We start from the raw sequence: 17,007 nt of genomic DNA, 5'->3' as shown, positions 1-17,007 counted from the left end.
CTACTTTTTAATGCCTTAAGCTACAACGGATTCAAATAATAAACTGAGAAATTACATTTACAATAATTAAGAAAACACAACCCTTGAATCACAATAAAAGCTGGAAGTTTAACGAAATTCTAAGATAAGTTTAACAGCAAGTTAGCTTAATATCTAGTTGGGATATTTAATTAATTAATTAATTAAGGGACTGTTGAGTGTAGAGGGAATTTCAAACCAGGATTCACAGCGGGATTCTTTAAACCTTTATCTGAGTAACAATAAGGAAGATCGTCTCTGCTACAGAGTGTCCCACGAAACATGACAGTTGGTAAATAGTTTTGAATGTCGTTTTCCATACACTGTAATAGATATTAAAGGCTGTTTGCAGTTTATTTCGTTAAAAAAATCTTTTGCTCAAATATATTTTTCTTTGAAGTTAATTTTACTATAATATGACTCCTAAATAATATTTTTTATTATTTTCTTTGGTATAAGACAACAAAAAATTATGGAAGAAGACATTCTAAACTATTTACCAACTGTCATATTTCGTGGGAAACTAGAATTTCTCCGTCATCATCAGAGTAAGATTTAAAGGTACCGCTCTGAATCAGACATGCCTCTTTGTAAATAGAGGGTTAGTTTAGAATTACATATTTAGTCGCTTTGAACTGTTTTCTTTTATCAGTTCATTTGTGGACATTTTAAAATTATTTTCTAAACTCCCAAACTACTTAAGAAGTTGAACTGCTTTCTTATTGGCTGTGGTCACCCTGTTCTCATTGCTTGTGGCCTAAATATAAACCAATTAAAATGAAGAACACAGTTTTAGTTCTTTATATGAAGATGTATTATGGAAATCCAATTTTACATTGAGTTAAAAATAAAGCACTTACAAAACCGCGTGACTTCAGAACTTGTATTTTAAAGTAAACTTACTCCTACAAACTCTTTAAATAAAAAAAATGGATTGATTTGAGGAAAATTAGATCTACATTTTTCAAGGGGGGGGGCAGATAGATTCTGCCTGCTTATAAAAAGTCTCATAAGTTTTTATGAGAGGGTCTACTTTGAAGTGTCACAATGCCTTAGTTTTCGATTTTACCGTTCTAACTAATGTTGCTTTTCTGTAGCCCTTTACATGTTCATTTTAGCACTATAAAGCACTTGTTGAGCTTTGAGTTTTAAGAAGTAATTGGCAAAATTCTCATAATTTTAGCTTCAGAGCTTGAGACCTTTAAAGTCCAGTAGCCGATAGCTAGTAAAAGAGCTGTATTAAAAAATCTACCTTGATAGTAATCCTATCAATTTGTTCATTTTGGTTTTCAAGTTCTGAGTTCATATCCATCGCCATATTTTTCAGGTTGTTCAGTATTCCGCTAACCTAAATTATTAAATATGAGGGCTTGCATGGCGGAGTTGAATTAAAGGGGTGGGGGACTTTTCATGGCCTCCAACTTTCCTATAAACGTCAAAAATATTAAGATCCCCCAATCCGAATCAAAGGGGAATAGTTTAAACCAAAACCTGTTGAAAAAACTTGTTTTTGGATCCGGATCTGGATCCGTGGATCCGGATCTGGATCCATGGATCCGGATCTGGATCCATGGATCCGTATCTGGATCCATGGAAACAAAAAATGAAATTGATCCTAAGCACTGCCTTTGATGTTGAAAATCCATGTTAAAAGTTGACAATCAATTTTAGTTTAACAATCTCTTCAAAGTTGACAATATCTTATATTTCAGGTTGACGAACCCTTTTAGGTTGATGAAACATTTAACATCTTAGGATGACAAACCCTTTTAAGGTTGATGAATTATTTTAGGTAGACGAACGATCCCAATCCTTTTTGAGCAGAAAATCCCAGGTTTGCAATCCTTTTAATAAAGAAGATCCCTTTCATTTAATAAATATATTTAAAAATAGAAATCCCCTTCTCTCGACAATCCCCTTGAATTTGACAAACGACAATCCTTTAACAGAACTGATAAATTGCTTCAAAGTTTTCAATCTCTTCATTGTGACAATTCATGCAAAGTTAAAATTTATAAAAGGCCTAATTCCCATTCAATTTTAGAATCCCTTTATGGGTAGACAATCCCTTTTAGGTTAAAAATCTCTTTATAGGTTGATAATCCCTGTAAGGTTGACAATCCTTTTAAGGTTGACAATCCTTTTAAAGTTGACAATCCTTTTAAGATTGACAATCCTTTTAAAGTTGACAATCCTTTTAAGATTGACAATCCTTTTAAGGTTGACAATCCTTACAAAGTTGACAATCCTGTTGAGATTGATAATCCTTTTAAGGTTAACAATCCTTTTGAGGTTGACATCCTTTTCAGATTGACAATCCTTTAATGTTGACAATCCTTCTAATGTTGACAATCCTTTCAAGGTTGACAATCCTTTCAAGGTTGACAATCCTTTTAAGGTTGACAATCCTTTTAAGGTTGACAATCCTTTTAAGATTAACAATCCTTTTAAGGTTGACAATCCTTTAAAGGCTGACAATCCTGTGAAGGTTGACAATCCCTTTAAGGTTGACAATCCAAGGTTGACTGTCCCTTTAAGGTTAACAGTTCTTTTAAAGTTGATAATCCCTATATATTTTTGAACCTGTTGAAGATTTTCTTCCATTTCCTCCTCCCTGTTGTCATCTAAGTATCTAGAGATAAAAATGTAGAATTAAAAAAAAAGTTACAGGGACTGTACTCCTAAATTCAAGTGAACATACATTTAAAGAGTGACCAGTGCATAATTACACTTGTGGATTTGTGCTACAGAGACAATAAAGCAAATTAGAACTTCAGATTAAATCTAAGTTATCCATATTTTCCTTATTTATTTACAAATGATTTTAAAGAGTTAAGTACCATTATGAGTTTAGAATTGAGTTACTTGAAATTTTGTCTTGAGTTCCTTTGAAGAATTTGATTAAGGACGGTAGATAATATTTCATTATTGACCAAAATAGAATTAATTCATTTATGATCTTGGTTTTTATTATCTACGACTCAGCAAAGAAATTTATTAATTGATTCCAACATGTAAATATTTTGGAGTTAGACGACGACCAGGCCAATTTTCCATATTTAATTGATTTTTAATTTAAATTTTAAAATATTTAATCATTATTTTTAATAAATTTTGGTTTTATCAAAGGATTTTGAAAAAGAGAATTAATTGATCCGTGGATATATTGATATTACATTATATATATTACATTATATATATATTACATTATAATTACAAAATTCTTGTCAAATTTTCATTTTTTCAATATTTAATTATAAAATTCTTCTAATCTCAAATACAAGATGTTCTAATGAAAAATAAATGACAAACAGTGCAAGGTAAAACCAAATGTGGCTTCCCAGGAAACAATTAACCCGACTATTTGTTCCGATGGCGAAGATGTCGAGTAAATAAATCTGGACTTTTCATATTCGACATCGGCAGGTCGAAGACTAAATATTTTCAGGTTTACCATTTAAAATCTTTTATTTAACGAAGTTACTGATTAATTAATGAGAGATTACAATGCTGCACACTAATAACTGTCAATAGGGGGGGGGGGCCTTCCAGGGGAATTAATTTTGACAAACTCGACAGACAAAACTATTTCAACCCTATAACATTTTTGGACCCCCCACCCCACCCCAACAGGAAAGTGTGAAAGTGGTTTTCAATATAACAAGAGACAATTTTATAATTTAGTTTTTATAAACAATGAATTCAAGCATTTAATTAGGAAAATTGTTAACACTAAAAACTTATAAAAAATTGGAATTATTTTTGCGTTGCTGTCGTTTTGAATTTCTTTTTTTTATCTAATCCTGAACCAGAGTTATATTTAAGTTTGTTTAATATCAAATACAATAGAAGGTCGTCATTTTTTGTTATATTATACGGGGGGTGTACTACTGTACAGTACTTAAAGGGAGTGTTCGCGAAAAATGATAAAGGGTATATGCAATGAGATAGAAGTAAAATTAGTAGCGATAAAAAACGCATTAATTGTGATCAGCCTATAATCCCCTCTTTCATTTTCAGCGAACACTCCCTTTAACAAATATTAAAGTCTCTTACTTGGTAATATATTTTCCTCCCTTGGAGTCTGCATTATTTTTCGGCCTGACCCGACTGTGATCAACACTAGTGCTTCCAGTCTCAACATTTTTCCAGGTTCCGTCATAATTCATTCCCTCCTTTTCATTCTCCGGCCTACGGTGTTAAAAAAGACGAAATTAAAAACTAGAGATGGGCATCCTTTTTTTTGTTAACGAAAAAATATTTTAGGACGAACTAGTTTTTTCATGAACAATGGTATCTTTCAAAAAATAAAATAAAATATGGGCTAACGTCTCGGATCGTCCAAAGTAATGAAAAAGCAAGCATTTTTAAAAACGAGCAAAAAAACAAAAACGAATTGTTCTGAATGGCTTCTAAATTGTTTGTTCGAACGAACTTGCAAAACACAATAGTTATTTTATTGCTAAAACTTTGGAATACAACAACAAAAATATCAGCCCAGCCACTCAAAAATACATGCTAAAAAATTTCCAATTTTCAGCTTACAAAATTCACCTGAGCAGAACCATTCGTCAAATTTTGTTGAATGATTCTGCTAAGGTAAATTTGATGCCGGTGCTCCAACAAATTTTATTAGATGAAAAGTGTAGAGGTAGCTTTAAATCAGCGTATTCAAGATTTAGCAACAGAACAACCTTCAGTTTATACAGTGTATTATCTAACAGGACAGACAGAGTTGAAAATAAAGGTGCTCCGGATCTTCATGATAGTTAAGGACTAGATCTGCTTTTGCTCGTTCCAAAAATGTAATTGATAAAAATACAATTTTTAAGAAACATATAAAGTTTTATTCTTTTTCTTCATTTGTCTAGGGATCAATGGTTTGATATATTGTTATTTCGCGTTTTATTTTTGAAACATCCACAAGCCTTTTAAACGTTTGAGCATTCTAGTGTAAGCCGTTTTCGAGTTATTGAGCAAAAACCACAGGGAGGGGGGGGGGGGAGTGAACAACAATAAGAAAAAAATACTTTTTCCAGGGGTTAAAACAAAACCCGCAGCATTGACCCATTCTCTTGAGAGCCTTCTCTGCCTGCTTCATGTCGTTGTTGATTATATCTAGGCCTTCCTCTATACGGTCTAGGTCCTCTTAAGAACCAATCAACTTATTAATCAATCAATTCATCCATTAGACCAACCTATCGATCAATTTAATAGCCAGGCGTTCTTCATTAAGGTCTAGGTTTTCATAATAATTAATAAACTAATTAATCAATTAATCAATCAATTAGATCGACCAATCAAACAACTTAATTGCCTGGCCTTCCTCAAGGTCTAGATTCTATTAATAATTGATCAATAAATCTCCCAATTAACCCATCACTTAGATCAACAATCAATTAATTTAAAAGCCAGGCGTTTGTCATTTAAGTTAAGGTTCTCATGGCCAGGTCTTCCTGAAGGTATATGTAATATCAATAATTAATCAACTATTTTAACAATAAATCTCTAAATCGATCCATCAATTAGATCAACAATTAATCAACTTAAAAGCCAAGCCTTCTCTATTAAAGTTTAGGTTTTCTTAATGATTAATCAATCAATCAATCAATCAATCAATCAATCTATCTATCAATCAATCAATCAATCTCTCAATCAATTTAGTATCCAGGTATTCCATTTCTGCTGGAACTTTTCTGCTGAACCTGGATGAAACAATTAAAGATTAAGAACATAAGAACATTAACAAATGCTGTGATTAAGAAATGAAATGTTTAGGGCGCAAACTGAACATATATATAGATATAGAAGGTTTAAGTCCACAACAATTTATTGGACCAGCCAAATGAGTGGGGGAAGGCGGGCAGAAGACACGAATGTTGTGGCATGGAAGACCAAAAAATTCAAATTTTGAGAAATACAAAATCTAGTGTAATGTGTCTCTTCAGAGAGTCACTACAGCCATAAACAACGTGCCAGTTTGTGAAGAATTTAGAAGTTAGTAGAACTAATTCAGTACGCTCAAACATAAGATTCGCTTGAAAGTAAAATCTAAAAAGTTTTTCAGTTTTTATACAGTGGCGGGCGATTATATCAATACAACCGAGCCACCATTTATTTTAAGCTTTGAAACAATCAAGGTTTTTTCGAATTACAAGTTTAAAAGTAATCAAATAGCAGCTTTTAAATCGACAGCTGCTCGACTTGTCCTTTATATTAAATGTTAATGTGTATCCATGATGTTTAACAGCTTAATTTAAAACAAAATTGAAAGTAGTCTTCACTGTATTGATAAAATCGCCTACCACTGTAATATGTCACACGTAAAAAAAATGGCTGGATTCCTTTTAAGCCTGAGTTCTACACACAATTATGCCGCCAGACAAATAAAAAGGGCTTCTTGCATTGCAAAAAGAATAACTGTTTTATCTGAGGAACGATCATTCTTTCACAGGAACGAATGTAACGATCGATTAAAAAAAGTAGGAACACGCCCAGACAAACTTGTAGCAAATTTTTTTAATGCGCCCTAAAAATTTGTCGACATATATCTGAACAAATCTATAAATTAAAATCTTAATTAAAGGGAGAGTTCGCAAAAATAGAATTTGTTGTGTCTATGACTGAAGAGAAAATGGATAAAAACGCTAAAATCCCTAGGAATTTCACGTAGATTTCTCTGCGAGAGACGCCTAGCAGCCAAATAATCGTCCTTAACAGTAAATTATAATATTAAAAATATATCTCTATATATCCAAATAAACTATAAAAATATATCTGTATAAAAAAATATGATTCTTACTTTGAACTTGACAAATTTTTTTGGAATTTATATGCTTAGCAATATTCAAAGGATTAGTTTTAATCCAATTCAATTATTTACGGTTTGAGTGGAATAATGCAACTAAGTGATGTGAATTCACATTGGTTCTACGCTCTTGGGTATTAAGCAAATTCTACCATTTCTCCTTAGTGCGTCTATAAAGAAGTAACATAAGTAGCGATCGAATCCGAATTTGATTAGAATTCAGTCTAACCCCTCTTTCATTTTTACGAACACTCCCTTTAAATAAGAATGAGGACGACAATCATTCCAGTTCCTTTAAACATTTTACAACAATAATGAAGTTATATTGGAACTTTCACCCCTATCACAAGTCCTAACAAACACATTGTTCAATTTACAGGGTGCCCCACATCATATATTAGATCAGTTAAGTTGCGATTTTCGGAACTTTTAGATTTAAAATGAATAATCATTTAAAAACATAAATAAAGGCTAATGTAAAAATACTAGGGTGTCCTAGTATTATGTGCATATTTTGGCATTAAACCTAGGAGATGATCCAATATGATATTGGACGCTATGTACAATATTATGTGCAATGTGCATTTAAAAAATATATGCACAAAGATAATTTGGTAAACTTGTTATACGGAAATATGGAAAAACATAAACTACGAGACTTCCGAGACAACTTTGTGAATTCTTAAAATCTAATTTTCTTACAGTTTCTGATTTCACATTCTGATTCTAATTTCACTGATGGGTCAGGGGAAATATTCACCCCTGAATAAACAATCTCAAGAATAACACTTATCAATAGAAAAGTATCTTTGTTTTTGTTTTTCTTGAGTTAAGATAGGATCACATGAAAAATATAAACAAAAAAAACAAAAGTACAACATTGAAACAGAAACATCTATTTTAAATCTAGCAACAATCAACAGTTTCATAGATACCCGCCCAACTTCAAAATCATGGAAAAATGAATTCCGGCAAAATTCAAAATTTCCCCGCGAAATTGAAGTGGATTGATTGTAAAATACTTTCTAAGGGTAATCACAGTAGGATGGATAGATAGATACAAGGCACTGGGTCAGTTTAGAGTTAATAGTGTAGAATACAAATTACAATACAATGTGTTTAATCGGAATGTTCACAAAGTATCTTTTTTTGTAACAAAGCGTTTTGGTTTCTATGATAAGATAAAATATGTTTATTTTCAAAAAGTTATTTTTTCAAAAAATTTGGTTGCCTTAAAATAAAAAAATGTTTTTTTTTTAACACTATTTTATCAGAAAGGGAAAATACATAGGTTCACAATCTAGTAATGTATCATACATTAATTTAGTTTAAATCTAAGTAGATGTATTCAAATTTCACTTTCTTTAAATTCTGCATTATGCAAATATTACGCAATGTTTAAGCATATCAGGATATAAAGCTTGTACACGTAAAGTGTAAAATATAAATTGATGTATAAAAGTATAAAAATATCAAGGTAATCATTTTTATAAGATTAATTAAACTAAGATAAAATCCAAGAAAATCGCAACATTTTCTCGCCCTCGGTTGGATAAAATATCTTTTCAGAATGATATAACTAAAAGTTTGTTAAGCTGTGCGTTTCTTTTTAGGGACAAGTTTTTTTCAAATGACCCAAAAATTAAAGGGTAGATGGAGGATTGGAAAATAAGATAACATTTTTCTAGAAATTAATTATTTCAAAAGTTTCTCTGTTCTCTTGTTGGCAGAATCTATCTTCATGCCAGCCCCGGAGGCCTAAAAAAAAAGTGAAAAAAGTTAAATAATCTTTATTAATGTAAAAAAAGTTCTGAGAAATATTTTCAAATTAATTCTCTCCAACAAAATAGACTTTTATTAAACATTTTTTTTTTATTTGAAAAAGACATCTTACAATTAGACTTTTCTTCTCCTTTACGAAAGACAGAAAGGGGGGGGGAAGGGAGGGAGACTTCTTATATTTCGAGTTCTCATTAGAATATTGCAAAAGTTTTTAAAGTATTTTGAAGAATTACGCCCCCCCCCCTTCCTATTTAGTAAGTTTTAACACTAACCCTAGGACAATATGAAGTTTTTTTTTCAAAACTTACCGACAGGCAGCAAAAGTTGTTCAATTAAACGTAAAAAAACGTTATCTTTGTTATTTTAAAAAAATGGGTCAGCGCAAGCACTTAAAAAAATCAAAAATCACTACTAAGGGAGGTCGCTTTTTCAATTTTTTCGAAACATGTCGATATGGTTGTCTAAAATTGCGCCTTAAATCACTAAATATTTATGAGATTGTGAAAATTGGTTGATCTAGGGTTAAAAAACTATTTTTTTTGGATGACGTCAAATTTGCGCGAAAAAAAATCTAAACGATTTTTACTATTTTATTATTTTGGAATTCAAGACGGATTTTTGGTATCCATGTCGACATACGAATTTAAGAAGAAAAGTTTACATTTTTGTTTTGATTTTTTATTATAGAAACTTTTAAGACACGTGCTGAAAGAATCTGGACATTTTTATCAAAAAAGTTCAGAATTGTACCACCAATATTAACACAAAAATAAACTCAGTTTCCAAAATCTAGCGATAAAATCCTTCTCCCATACGGTGAATAATGGACGAGGTTCGGGCTTGGTCTTTTAGCTGAAAACAGTTTTCAAAGATCTAAAAATATATATCATATATCTAATGTTTTCCCCTATTTCTTTCTAGATCTTACAAATCCTTCTATGGTTCTAAACTAGCTAGAACATGCTGTGGTCACACTGCATCATGATCTAAATATAAATGTTTGATCTAACTATAAATGTTTGATCTAATGATCTGATTCCTGAAGATTTTCTTCCATTTCGTCCTCGCGAGCATCGTTTGTTATCCTAATCAATATCAATCAATCAATCAATCAATCAATCTAAGATAAAAATCACACTTTTAGTGATCAGCATTGCCAAAAAATCAACCAACCAACCAACTCCAATACTCCCTTCTTCAAATAAAAAATTAATCATTCAACTAATTTAATCGAACTAAAAATCATACAACTAAATTTTTTTATTAAATCAAATAAATAATAGATAATCCCACCTCCCTCCCTTTCCATTTTTTACCTTTGTATATAAGGTCCCTGGCCTCTTTCAGAATCTCTCTGATCTGATCCTTATAAAAAATAATCAAATAATTCAAGGGACTGATCACGTCATTATATATGTGTTAAGATTATATCCAGAGATGGGAACTCTTGAATTGTGGATATCGAGATCAATTTTTGATCTTGATCATTTGTTAATCTGCAGATTAATTTAGTCTTTATTTGATACCAGTCAGGTGTTGAAGAAAGCTTTGATCAGTGGCGGAATAACTAAATTCAAGATACGGATGGAAGATATTGGTTTCTTATAGATCCTCAAATTAAAAGTGCTCACAGTGGATTTCGAGATCAAGTAATATGGATTCTGAGTATCCAAAACAAAAGTTCCCAGCTAAGATCAAATATAACGCTTGATTTGTTCTATTTTTTAGTTTTGACCCTCAAGATTTGTTATGATCTGAGCTGGGAACTTTTGAATGATGGATATCGGGATTAATGCTTGATCCACTCTTCTTCTAAATCTTGAGATTAAATAATGCTTGTTCTTTTCTTATTTTTAATCTCCAGAGCTGAAAACTTTAGAATGGGATATCTGGAGATTAAATTCATGAGGAGAACCAGCAATATTTAATCTGGAGATTAAGAAAAAGACTGGATTAAGCATTAATCCTGATATCCACCATTCTAAATTTGTCAGCTCAGATTAATTAACCGATCGGAATTAAGGATATCCCAATCAAAAGTTTTCAGCTCTGAGCTGAAAACTTTAGAATGATGGATATCAAGATTAATGCTTAAACTCCTGGTTTTACTAAACCCGAGATTATTTTAATACGCATTCGATATCTAAGAAAGAAGTATAAAATTTAACCAATCAGCGTATCGTGTTAAGATGTACTCTTTAACGTTTGGAAACCCGGTTTTTTTTTCTGGTGTTAATTGTCATATCAATTGAACTAAACATTGATTAAATAATTATAAGTTTTGGATTAATGTTTAAAATGATGATAGAAAATGTGATAAAATATATTCTTTAATAGGTTCATATTAACATGGTTAAATTCATATTTGCTTAAATGCTCTAAAAGCCGCTTGAGAACAGCTAACTTTAATTCAATCGGATATTAGTTCAATCGATATAGCATTGTATCTGTAATTGTTATCAAACGTAACTCTTGTACAGTAGGGATATCCAAAAAAGAGGATTAAGAATAAAATCAAAAGTGTGTAAATTGGATAATCAGATTAAGCGATCAGGATTAAGGATATCTTATTCTAAAGTTTTTAGCTCTGGGGAAAAAAATGAAAGTTAAACTTTTTCTTTTTATTTTCACCAGTTTAGCAAAAAATAAGTTTTTTTTCTGTCCTAAGCGAGCACATATTCTATGAGAACAAAGAAGATTTATCTGTTTAAGAAAATTTACACCTCTGATGATATTATCTCACCCGGCCAGGGCTTCATATAATTCCAGCCAATACTATTAATATCCCAAATGTTGATTGATAGATATTAGGGGCAGAAATTAACCATGTAGTTATTTTAAACAATTGGAAGTATCATGTCAAGTTAAAGAAATTCGAGGTGGCTCGGTCGAGAAAATAAGGAGAATTTGACACGGACTAGAAATTGTTGTGGTTGGCCTTCCTCCCCTCACTCACCTGGTTGTTTTCTGACAACTGTACCATCTCCTGTATTCTCCCATTTACTCTCATCAATATCCTTCACTTTCTTTCGCCTTTAAAAAGGGCCCGTTCACGTAATTTAAAGTAAACCCTCTATTTCCAGAGTTGCATGCCTAATTCACAACAGTCACCTCAGACCTTTCTCCCAGCAACAACGAGGAAGAAATTGTCCCTAGAATTCCGTCTTTTGTCTGTTATGCATAAATTCGCTGCAAATCCCTTTTTCAGATAGAAATACAAGGATATAAGAATAATTTTGCGCAGAGGAAGGTTTAAAGGGTTCTGTTGTGAAAGTGCATGATCCTCTCTAAAGGAAGGTTTAAGGGCTCTGTTGTGAAAGTGCATGCTCCTCTCTAAAGGACGGTTTAAAGGGTTCTGTTGTGAAAGTGCATGCTCCTCTCTAAATGAAGGTTTAAAGGGTTCTGTTGTTAAAGTGCATGCTCCTCTCTAAAGGAAGGTTTCAGGGCTCTGTTGTGAAAGTGCATGCTCCTCTCTAAAGAAAGGTTTAAAGGGTTCTGTTGTGAAAGTGCATGCTCCTCTCTAAAGGAAGGTTTAAAGGGTTCTGTTGTGAAAGTGCATGCTCCTCTCTAAAGGAAGGTTTAAAGGGTTCTGTTGTGAAAGTACATGCTCCTCTCTAGAGGAAGGGTGGCTTGAAATTATGTCGGCAGTCCCTTTAATTAGTAATAATTAGTTTTAATTGGTTTTAATCTAACCCAATTAGCAGTGTTTAGCATCAGTATCACTAATTACAGGATAAATAACCAATGAACGTGATCTGGACTAATAACATATTTAAAATTTAGTTATAAATGTCAATAAAATACTCTTAGGTAATTTCGAAGAAAAGGCATTTAAGTTTGAATTTTTAAATAGCTTCTACAAATATCCACAAGTTCACAAAAAATGACCCCAAATGTTTCAAATCAAGACTAACAAATGAAACTAACTGAAAATGGGACTTAGCGCCCTTTTCACACCTGTTCCAAGGACAGACACAGAGTCCGCACCATTTCTCCATTCCAGTCAGATGTTTCTCAGCTTCCTTCATCTCAGCGTTTATATTATCCAGCCCTCCCTCCACTCTAATCAAGTAATCAATCAATCAATCAATCAATCAATCAATCAATCAATCAATCAATCAATCAATCAATCAATCAATCAATCAATCTTAATTCAATCAATCAATCTTAAATATATCAATCAATCTTAACTATATAAATTGATCATAACTCAATCAATCTATCTTAACTCAGTCAATCAACCTTAATTCAATCAATCAATCTGAACTCAATCACTCAATCGTAAATCAATCGATCAATTTGAACTATATAAATCAATCCTAAACATATCAATCAATATTGAATTTATTAATCAATCTTAGCTTAATCAATCAATCTTAACTATATCAATCAATGAATGTTAACTCAATTAATCTATTTTTAATTAACAAATCAATAACTTTCAATCTTTTAATCTAATAATCATGAATTGATCAATCAATCAAATAGATTTTATGATTATCTATTAATTAATCAACAAATCATTGAGAACTCAATGAACGAATAGTGAATAGATATCAAACAAAGAATTGTTTCTCCATTTCTAAAAGTTTACAAATTAAATCATTGATCTATATTTCATGAATATTTTATTATTTCATCAATTAATCTATCAATTAATCACCTGTTAAGTTGTTCCCCTTGATGATCCAGCATTTCAATCGTCTTTGCTCCTGTTGTTTGGCTCTTCATGTTAACAACAAGATCAATATAATTTTTAGCAGAGAAAACTGCCCTCATTTTGTTCAGATATAGAATATTTACAATTCACATGCTAAATTCTTTTAACTTCTTCAATTTACTACCCAAGGCGTCATACAAATATCAGGCAGCAATTCGTTGAATAACTGGAGTTATCCAAAGAATTTCATTTATTTAAAGAGATGGAAAATTTTTGATGCCAATCGTTGATACAAACATTTTAGTGATTTGTTTGTTACGACCGTTTCCAAATCTGTTGAAATGGACATGCAACAGCACAACACTGTTTTGTACACATCAAAGTACAATATATAATATATATTTATATATATATGCAGTACAATGACCTTAACTGTAAACATTGTACAACAGTAAACTTACCACCCTGATCATCTAAAGCTACCAAGGTTTTAATACCGGCTTCTTTGGACTGTATAATTACAAAATTAAATAGGATTCAATATTTAAAGATAATTTTAGCTATTAACTCTTGCTTTAAGTTAAAAAAAACTTATTTTGCTGAACTTCCTGTTAAAAATGGTGGATTTTCAATACAATAAATGTTGATATTTTTTACCAGACAAAATTTTTCAATTTTGACAATCCATGAACCTTTCCTATCTTATTGTAAAATGTAAGTGGTCACAACGAAATTGGGTCCGATCAGTACATTACTTGGCAACAAACAAACAAACGGACATACAAGCCAATTAAACAGATAATTGGCTTTCAGTTTGTTTATTGTTTGGTTTGTTTGCTTGTATCGAATGAAAACAGCTAAACATATTGGGCCTAAACTTCTTATAGAACCTTACACAAAACCAAGAAAAGGTCTAAATAAATGGCCAATCAATAATTCTATTTTCTTAGAAATCAACCAATAAAAAAAATGATGTTAGTAAAATGATTGGATAATATTGGAAAACAAGAAAAATGCGCCCGAAAAGGCCGCTAAATCATAAGAATAATACAAAGCTTCACAGGTATGATTTTTTTACCTTCAAAAGTTATGTTTTTTTGACCAAAGAAGACAAAACAAAAATAAATTTGTTGGATTTTGTTACAGCAAGTTTTCTGTCTATTAATTTTCATTTAATAATAAAAATCCTCTTCATACAAGCTTAATACCTAATCCATACCAAAAAATTCACACAAAATAAAATATTCTTTGTGTCAATGTAAACAGAATAAAACTAAATTTTCTTTTGTTAAAAAAGAAATAAACATTTTAGTTCTTAAATTCTTATTAAATTTACTGATTTGAATAGTAAATCTTTAATTAAAAATATCACCTTTTTGGGAAAATCTTCTAAAGAAGAGTTACATTTTGAAAAGTGGAATAGAGAGAACAAAATTGAATTTTATTTCTTTTTTATCTGATTTTAATTTAAAGGGTAACATTTCCGATTTACAACGATATCCTTTTGCAATGTTGCAAGGTACATAAGGATAAAAAATAAGAATAAGTTTCTTGAAAATTACAAATTAAGCAAAGTCAATTTCAAATTAGTTACTGTCTGATAAGTCCAAATGCTAAGAAAAAAATGTTTACAAGCAGAATTTGACGTTTGTGGTAAAATAGATATAAAAATGGTGTTACTATTATAAAAATTGAAAAATTTAATCTTTTTAATCGTAAAATATATTATAAATATTGAAATATTAAAGAAAAAAATACCAATTATGAGAGTAAAAATATTATTGACACAAAACAGTTAAAAAATGTATTAAGTTATTTTTAATCCTAGTTAAATTAAATTAAATTAAATTAAATTAAATTAAATTAAATCAAATTAAATTAAGTTTAAAATTCAAATCTGAAAGGAAACCCACGTGGAACTGAATGCAGGGGATATTTCAGCAAAGGGGGAGGGGGTTAAGGGGCCTGTTGGCAAAATTTGAACTGACCCTTCATAGGTGCAAGCTGAAATATCTTTAAAAATATTAATATCGACTTTCGTGAAGTGGCAGATCATAAATTTTTTATATTTTATTTTTAAAAACCACTTTTAATGTAAAATATTTTGTATTTTCCAGTGACACAAGTAACAGATCCGCTGTGTTTTCACACTGTACGCAGCGTACACCGGGCTTTACAGCAATTCCAGCGGTTTTCTAGAGAATTACACATCGAGATCTCTGTACACGATACACATTAAAAGGTTTAGAAGATACCGTTGTAAATAGGGCGTTGTACTTTTGCATGGAGAGTCACTTGAAATTAGGTTTACAGTCTCTTTCAAAGAGAAGAGTCGGTAACAAGCGGGCCGGGTCGAGCTTTTAAGATTAGAGGATTACAGAGAGAATTCTATGTCATAACTATGACGTCTAAAATACTTAAACTTTATAAATCTATATAATAAAACAAGACATTCATATAAATACAATATAAATATATATGTATGTATGTTGCCTTCAGTCAGTAAATAATAATTTCTTGAAGGAAAAATGAAGAAAACATTTTTCAAATATTTTCATTAAATCCACTTGGCACTTATCCTAACTTAAATACAATTTAGGGTAAACATATAAAAAATAAGCAGATAAGAATATAAAATTATATTGTATTTTATATCACATTGTTATTATTTATACAGAGGTATATATTTTGAAATATCACTAAACATTTCGGCCCTCACCTCTTTTTCCCCTCAAAGCCAAAATGCTTTACACAAACAAATAAATGATATTTCAAGAATTGAGGAAAATTATTTTCAAAAAAAGATACCTCTGTATTGGAAAAAGAAGCATTTACCTCCTCACACATTGCCATCATTCGCCGCGTAGACTCAAGAGATTCATCAGTAACGGCATTAGCGCGCATTTGAAGCGCTTCAAGATCGGACAGTCCTTTCTGAGCTTCACTCATCTTTCCTCTGAAATTTTAAAAATGTAAACTGTTTCACAACAAGAAATTTTTGTTTTAAAAGGATTTGTTCAGTGAGTTTCTTACTACTTCATGTATCTTAATTTTTTAGATTCGGAACAAAATTTATTTACATTGAACAGTTTTCCTGGATCTAACCATCGTAATTACGGGTCTGTCCTAGAGAAAGATTTAGATCAGTACATTTCTTGGCAACAAACAAACAAACGGACATACAAGCCAATTAAACAGATAATTGGCTTTCAGTTTGTTTATTGTTTGGTTTGTTTGCTTGTATCGAATTAAAAAAAATCTTTCTAAAATTGATTTTGCTTAACACTAACTTTTTTTTTTGGTAAACGTCAAGTATACAGTGCATAGTGGATTATGTCCGGAGGGGCTCAGACTTCGCGACCTCCCCCCCCCCTTTTCTCTGTCCTTCTCAATCCTTTCTTTTACAGAGAAGATTGATTGATTGATTGATTAACGTTTATTTTCATATGCATCAATAGGCGAGCATCTTAAATATCTTTTTTTACCGAGAAGTTTGGAATCTGATTCTGTACTGAAGTTTACACTTGACAGACAGAGACACTCCTAAAACAGCTGATATAGAAATTTCTCTCAAATCTCAGAGAGAAAAGGGGAGGTTTTTGTTGACAATTTATTGAAATATTTCATAAAAGTCTCTCAAATTAAAAAAAACCTAATTTTGATTTGAATTCGACAAAATTTATTTTTAGAAATAATTTTGGATTTACTTTAAAATAATTATCATTAACGTCCAAAAATG

General features: G+C 31.1%; 1 protein-coding gene across 1 annotated transcript; it reads right to left on the bottom strand.

Moving 5' to 3' along the window:
• Positions 1-517: 517 nt before the first annotated feature.
• LOC111711874 (synaptosomal-associated protein 25) lies at positions 518-16,796 on the bottom strand. The gene is made up of 13 exons (XM_023486332.1): positions 16,754-16,796; positions 16,104-16,224; positions 13,272-13,333; positions 12,566-12,670; positions 11,565-11,641; positions 9,925-9,973; positions 9,636-9,693; positions 6,688-6,730; positions 5,049-5,166; positions 4,075-4,209; positions 2,602-2,650; positions 1,271-1,366; positions 518-775 (listed from the first exon to the last, which is right to left on the bottom strand). Exons 2-13 carry the CDS (start codon positions 16,215-16,217, stop codon positions 713-715), a joined length of 969 nt encoding a protein of 322 aa, XP_023342100.1. The 5' UTR covers positions 16,218-16,224; positions 16,754-16,796; the 3' UTR covers positions 518-712.
• Positions 16,797-17,007: the final 211 nt, after the last annotated feature.

Source organism: Eurytemora carolleeae, unplaced genomic scaffold (genome assembly GCF_000591075.1).
Source record: "Eurytemora carolleeae unplaced genomic scaffold, Eaff_2.0 scaffold1215, whole genome shotgun sequence".
NCBI classification, from domain to species: domain Eukaryota; kingdom Metazoa; phylum Arthropoda; class Copepoda; order Calanoida; family Temoridae; genus Eurytemora; species Eurytemora carolleeae.
The sequence above is the reverse complement of the archived record's forward strand: the minus strand, read 5'-3'. Positions and strand labels throughout refer to the sequence as shown.

Bases quoted from the DNA above. Each gene is read 5' to 3' on its own strand.
- LOC111711874 (XM_023486332.1), bottom strand. From the start codon at position 16,217: ATGAGTGAAGCTCAGAAAGGACTGTCCGATCTTGAAGCGCTTCAAATG. The intron at 1,367-2,601 runs GTTCAAAAATAT...TTAATAATTTAG, and splicing joins TGGAAGAAAATCTTCAACAG to GTTAGCGGAATACTGAACAA. The intron at 776-1,270 runs GTAGATTTTTTA...GTTTATATTTAG, and splicing joins TTGATAGGATTACTATCAAG to GCCACAAGCAATGAGAACAG.